At 33.7% G+C, this 6,803-nt stretch overlaps 1 protein-coding gene across 1 annotated transcript; it reads right to left on the bottom strand.

Moving 5' to 3' along the window:
- Window positions 1-955: 955 nt before the first annotated feature.
- Window positions 956-5,105, bottom strand: LOC117787998. The gene is made up of 2 exons (XM_034626650.1): window positions 4,674-5,105; window positions 956-1,956 (listed from the first exon to the last, which is right to left on the bottom strand). The coding sequence occupies exon 2, from the start codon at window positions 1,952-1,954 to the stop codon at window positions 1,154-1,156; it is 801 nt and encodes a 266-aa protein (XP_034482541.1). The 5' UTR covers window positions 1,955-1,956; window positions 4,674-5,105; the 3' UTR covers window positions 956-1,153.
- Between the last annotated feature and the right edge of the window lie 1,698 nt (window positions 5,106-6,803).

Here is a 6,803-nt window from a genome sequence, read left to right as displayed (position 1 = left end):
AAAAGATTACAGTGATAAGCGTTCACACTTTCAATGATTAATAACATAACATTATTATTCAACTTAAAAAAGATATAAAAATGATATAAATTTAAAAAGAAGATCTGTTTAATAAAAAAAAATACACAAATCATGAATAAAAATCAAGTTTAATTTGAAAAAAGATAAATACATCTAAATACATAACTGAAATTAATGCTTGATTAAGCTGATACTAAGCGTTATAACTGAATCGGTTAGAATACGGTTATATCTGCTTAAATAAATTCGGTTTATAGGTTTCAATGTGGCAAAAAAAGTTTTGTTTCGATTGCAGTTTCCAATAATAATCGTTTAATACCGGTAAACGGTTACGGTTACGGTTACGTTTACGGTTACGGTTTTAGTGCCAGGCTTGAAGCATAATTGTTACTTAGCTACTTAATGGATTGTATTTAAGAGAGCGAATTACTTAAATCTCGTAATTGAATTGATTCTTTTGGCTGGCCGCTTTTCTACTCAACTCATCGCTGATTGCACTTGAATAGCTGCAAGCGGCGAACTGAAGTTTCCACTTTTCCAGAAAGAGACAGAAACATGAGAGGAAGGGAGATGGAGCTGGAAGAAAAGAGAAGGCATTGTCCTGTTGCAACAAGGAATTCGGCTCGATGCTGCGTTAAGGATGCGCTTGAGCGTAAAGAATTCTTTTTGCTTTTTTCCCCCTCAACGATTGTGTTTAGTTTTTCCAGTTTTTCGTGTTTTTTCGTATGTTTTCCGTTTCTTTTTTTGGTTTTTCATTTCATTTTCTTTAGACTTTTATGTGTTTTTCTTTCGATTTCGGCATTTTTCCAAGCGATTTGCATTGTGCATAGAAAATTTGAGCAGCCACAAAGAAAATGACGGGAAATGTTGTGTGTTTTATATTTTTGGGGAGTTGGTTGGGCAGAGGGGGGGAGTAGGGAGCAGGGAGTAGGGGTTAAGGGTAGAGATAAAGCTCATAATTTTCGTTTTATTCAATGAACCAATTGTGCAAAATACAGAAATTGTGATTATTGAGATTAATAATGTGGGATTCATGCTCAAAACTGCAAGGGAAAGATGGTTGGATGGAGGGTAACTAAAATGATATATCAGAAAGGGTTGAAGGGTGGGGAGTAGGGGGTGTTATCAATAGTTAGTTAAGGCGTGGCATACTCTGTCGCAACCAATTGCCGAAACGCATCCAGAAGGACATGCGACGACGTAGTTTGATATCGGCTTGATCATCGGATTCGGTTAGGAAATCGGTGGGCTCATCGGGATCCGTTAGATTGCCGCACTCCTCATATGACTGCATATAGTCCAAGGACTCTTGTGAGTCCTTTTTGTACAATGTCAGCTGCATGGATTTGTTCGGGGTGTTCTTATTATCAGTGTTGTGATTATCAGTGTTGTTGTTATTCGAGATTTCATCCTCGGCATCGGCATCGCCATCGCCATCGACTTCATCCTCATCTTCATTGTCCTGCTCATTGTCCTGGTCATTATCTAGATCGCACTCCTGTCCAGCGACAGCTCGCGTCTCCACCGCGTATATATGTATGTGTAGACTGGGCAGCTCCTTGACCACAATGCTGCCATTATCCTGCACCTGAACATTATAGCTGGGTCGTCCCAGCACCACATCCACCTCGATGCCCAGCTCCGGCACAATCTCGATGCGCTGCAACGATGTTGTCAGACTGTTCAACAATTCCAGATCATTGATACGCTGCTGGAGCATTGCCTCCCCCATTGCCTGCTCCATGGGCATCAGTTGGCCCATCAGTGGCCAGTCGAAGATCGATGGCAGCAAGCCACTCTGGACTATCGAAACGGGCACCTCGATGGGGAATTTTCGGGCCTTCCACGTGGACCGCAATTGGTCCACCTCAACCATTCCATATAGCTTACAGTTCTCCTGCATCTCGTTCAGCAGAGAAAATTCATTGTTCATGACTGCAGATCAAATGAATTGAAAGTATTAGTGAAAGACTTGGTTAAAGGGAGAGTTTAAGAGATTGTTATGGATTTTAGTTGAATAGCTAGCTTTGTTTGGAGTCTCTCAAACATGTCCAAGTATTCAACTGGCTCGACAAAGAGCGAAACTAGAGTGGGAATAATTGGAGAAAATGTGAAATACATTTAATATATTCTATGGCCAATTCTTTAATTTATTGTCACTCATTTAAATTTTATCTTAATTTTTGAGGACTATAAAATAACATCACAGCATATTTTCGAACTTTTAGAGAAGCGAACATGACAAAAAAAAAATGTATGCTTATTTTTGCGCTGATAAAACTAACTAATAGTCAGAATAATAAAGAAATTAAGAGAGAAATATATGGATATTATTTAAACGAAAGTTCTTAAACTGTTTATCATTCTTTTTCATTTTATCTTGATTTTTTTAAGTCAATAATATTACATCTCAACAAATTTTTGAGCTTTTAGAGAAGCGAACATTAAATAATAATTTTTACTTATTTTTCCACAAATTAATAATACGTAACAAAAGTGAGAATAATAAAGAAATTAAGAGAGAAATATATGAATATAATTTTAACAAAAGTCCTTAAACTGTTTATCATTTATTTTCATTTTATCGGAATTTTTTTAAGTCAATAAAATTGCATCACAACAATTTTTCGAACAAAAATGAGAATGATAAAGAAATTAAGAGAGAAATATATAGAAAATATTTCAACAAAGTACTTAAACTTCTTATAATTAATATCCATTTTATCCTGACTTTTCAAGTCTATAAAATTAAATCACAACAAATTTTCTACACTTTAGAGAAACGAACTTAGGAATATAATTTTATTACCAGGTTTCCAATGTTAAAAATTTAACTAGAATGAGAATAATAAACAGAGTAAGAGAGAAATATATTGAAACTATTTCATATAAAATCGTTGAACTGTTTATACATTTTTTCCATTTTATCTTGATTTTTTAATTCTTTTTAATTATATCACAACAAATTTTCTAGCTTTAAGAGAAACAAACCTTAAGAAAATAATTTTTGTGAGAAAAAGTAAAAGGTAAATGAAAAGAATAGTGATAAAACAAATGCGAAAGTTATAACATAAAATAAAACTCGAACTAGCTGAAAAGTGGTACAGCTTTAATGGAAAATTAAATACAAGGGAGTAAGAAATTCAGGCAGCAAATTATAGAAAACAATCACAAGAAAAATACAAATCAAAAGATTCAATAAAAATGATTTAAAAAATGAGAAGATTATCAACTCATAGCGATAAGAAGTATCGAATAAATAAATACATAATATTGAAGGATATTTCAGAACAAGCGAATTAATCAATTCCTAGACTAATTATATTATTAAGATAAACAAAAGACAAAGTAGTGACGAAAATAGTAGAAATGAGTTATAAATAAATAAAAATTAAATATTTTCTATTTTAAGTATCGATAAAAAAATCGATAAAAATAAATTTATCATAATTGGATTACAAAAGCTTAGATCTAGGTAGGTCTCAGGAAAAAAAATATTACGAACATTTAATTGAACAAAGTGCAAAACTTTTAATAAATGGAAATTAAAGCTTAAATTAAAATTTAATTTAAAAAAAAGTCAAAAATGAAACCTTAAATAAATAGAAAACTTGTAGTTATTTCTAATATTATTATTATATATAATTGCTATTAAAAAGTGTCGACAAAGTTGCCTATAATAACCGCAATGAAATTGTATCTGTGAGATACAAAAAGCATCTACGGATTCAAGTAGTTGCTGTTGAACTGCGCTGACAGCTTCAATTGTGTTTATTGTATTTAAATTAACTTATTTATTGTTATTACCTCGGGGCAAATGTCCAGGATCTGCCCAAAAAAAAAAAAAAAAAAAAAAAAGAATGAAAAGAAAAGGAAAGGAAAGGTAAGTAAAGGTGGTTGCAACATGCCACACGGGGGCACAAACAAAAGTTGACAACGAAAGTAATAAAAACTGAAATTTGTCGCCGCTTGTAAATGGAATTGTTTAAAGGTGAAAGCGACAACAGCAACAACAGCAAACAAATAAACAAATTAAGAGGCTGCAGCAGGACGAAGGACAAATGGGGAAGGAGAAGAGAGGGAGGGGGAGGAACAGAGGAGCAGAGGAGAGAATCCGCAACGGATACGCATTATTTTTGCCAGGCCAACGAACAGGAGCCTCCAGGAAGAAGTCGACGCCGCAACAATAAGCCAAAATCCCCCAAACACAACTGCAATATCGAGTCAAGGGTGTAGTGCCAAAAAGGGGTTGGTGTAGGGGGTGAAGGGAGTGAAGGGTTGTTAAGGGGGTAGGGAGGAACGTCTGGGAATTGCAGACGACGACGTCGGCAGCGGCAGCGGCTCATGGCGATTTAATCTTTGCAGACATTTTTATTCAAATTTATTTTAATATTTTCTTTTTTGTGCTGCGGATGCGGACGCACAATGCACGGGAATTATGGCAAACGACAAGTGAAAAGAGAGACGGAGAAGGGAGAAGGGAGAAAGAAGCAAGCGAGAGAAGGGTGAACGGGGAAATTAAATTTCGTAGGACGACAATGTGTTCACTTTATCAGGCAATTCACCTTTCAACTCTCATTACGAACTCAACATTTGTATTTTTGTATTTGTGTATTTGTGTATTGAAATTTGTAAAAAGTACTTTCACTTACCGCTGTCAAAGTTGCTGCTTTCTTTATTTTTGTAATTTCAAATAAAATAGTCAATCGCTGGTCGCTTGTATACTTAAAATTTTGGAATAGTTAATCATTAAAAAGTGATGTTAGAATAATGCAAACTCCATAAATTTATAAATCGATCTCTCGCCCTCTTTCTCTCTCTCTCTCTCTCTGCCTCGGTGTCGCTCTCTTTCTCTCTGCTGTTGCTGTTCTTGAGTCTCGTTAGATATATAAACACACACACACACACACACAAGCACTCTAATTGGTTTTGATCACGATCAGTTTCAGTTCTATTTCAAAATCAGGCAAAATGTTTGAATACAATAATTAATTGGTGAATCTCGCTCGAGACTCACTGAAACTTTAACAGAATTTTGATACGACTAAGTTCAGCGCCAAGTTGATTCGAAGAGATTCGGAATGCTTTAAGAAAACAAAAAGATAAAATTGGAGTGAGCTTTTAGCTATAAATACCAGGATATTATGAGAATTAAGCCTACTTCAGTACTTTACAATGCTATACTATAAATTAGGAATATACCAATGAGAAGTAGAAATAGAAAATATATGTATATATAGTTATTTCTAATGATAATGTTCATGCTTATAATTTATTAATGCTTTTTCAATACAAATGCTAATAATAATGCTTAAGTTTAACCAAACGCTAATGCTAATATTTGATACCAACGCTAAGGATAATTCTAATGATATCTAATGCTTTACTAATGATTATTTTAGTGCTATTTACTACTAATGTTAATGCTAATGCTTATAGCTATAGTACTTTTAATTATAATTCTAATGCTAATGCTAATACAAATACTAATGCAAATGCTTGTCTTAATTCTAATGCTCGTGCTTATAATAATGATAATGTAAATGACAATTCAATGCTGATGGCATTCTAGCACTAATGCGTTGAAAAAATCTAAAAATGTTTGCGCTACTTCTAATGCGAATGATGATGTTAATGCTAATTGCACTTGCATTAATGCTAATAAAAGTTTCATGCGCTGAATTTCGATCGTATGTGCTTTAATTATTACAAATGTCAATGATTATAATCTTTCTAATACGAATGAAACAGAAATTACAAATGATAAAGACAATGGTAATTGATAATGATAATGTTAATGTTAATGTAAATGCTATTTGTTATGGATAATGCTTATATATAGGCTAATGCTTTTGATCATGAAACTGTTTATGCTAATGATAATTCTAATGCTAATGCATGCGCCTATTTCCAGCTTTTATCAGAATTTAATGAATTTGACCACGACACCTCAACTGCATTGCCCATTGTCGCGAAGCATCAAAATGTTGGGCATAATGCGCTTAAGTGTGTGACAGTTGCCACAGCCCAACAAGAGGCAGCTAAAAGCGGTGGCAGCAGCTGCAACAACAAAGATTTTTGTAAGCTTGCCTAGCATAAAATAAGCACAGAAAAAAATTTAAAAATTAAAAGCGACAACCAACTATAGGGCAAAAAGTTGTAATACTCTAGATGGGAACTAGAAAAGCGGCATATTAAAAGCTATATAAGGAATAGAGCTTTGAATGTGGGAAGAAAAGTAGATAAAAAAATATCTTCCAGGACAATTATTAAATTGTTTTGCAGAATTAATTTGCAGGATAATTGGAGAATTTTTCTCGAATAATGCAGCAAAATCTTACAAAATTATAAATATTATTATGTAAATTTCTTTCTTAACTTGTAGTGTATCGAAGAACTAAGCAATACTAAGCATCTGCTTATAGTACGAGCTAAGTTTGGTATTTCAAAAGTATTATTGAACTACTTACGTCCTTATTTCTTCAGAAATTGTTGCTGCAATATTTTTGGATTTTCAAAGGTCAAATAAAATGATATAGAAAGTTTTAGATTTGTTCACAGACAATTGACAATTTTTAAAAAGTTATTGAGAAAACGAATCTAAGGCGATTGAGTTTTTGATAGATGAACTTAGGATATGTTTCTAGCATATCAATGGCACTTGAGTGAAAAGCAGACTGAATGGAATCTGTTCACGGTCAGAAAGTAAAGCTCATATGTGTCGTGTTGTCTGGAACCAGTGGGTAGGGTGGGTAGCTAAACTATGAGGAATCGGACAGTTG

The sequence above is a fragment of the Drosophila innubila genome, chromosome X, assembly GCF_004354385.1.
Source record: "Drosophila innubila isolate TH190305 chromosome X, UK_Dinn_1.0, whole genome shotgun sequence".
NCBI lineage: Eukaryota > Metazoa > Arthropoda > Insecta > Diptera > Drosophilidae > Drosophila > Drosophila innubila.
This window is presented reverse-complemented; position numbering and strand designations above follow the sequence as displayed.

What these genes read in the sequence shown, in the direction of transcription:
- LOC117787998 (XM_034626650.1), bottom strand. Translation starts at nt 1,954, where the DNA reads ATGAACAATGAATTTTCTCTGCTGAACGAGATGCAGGAGAACTGTAAG.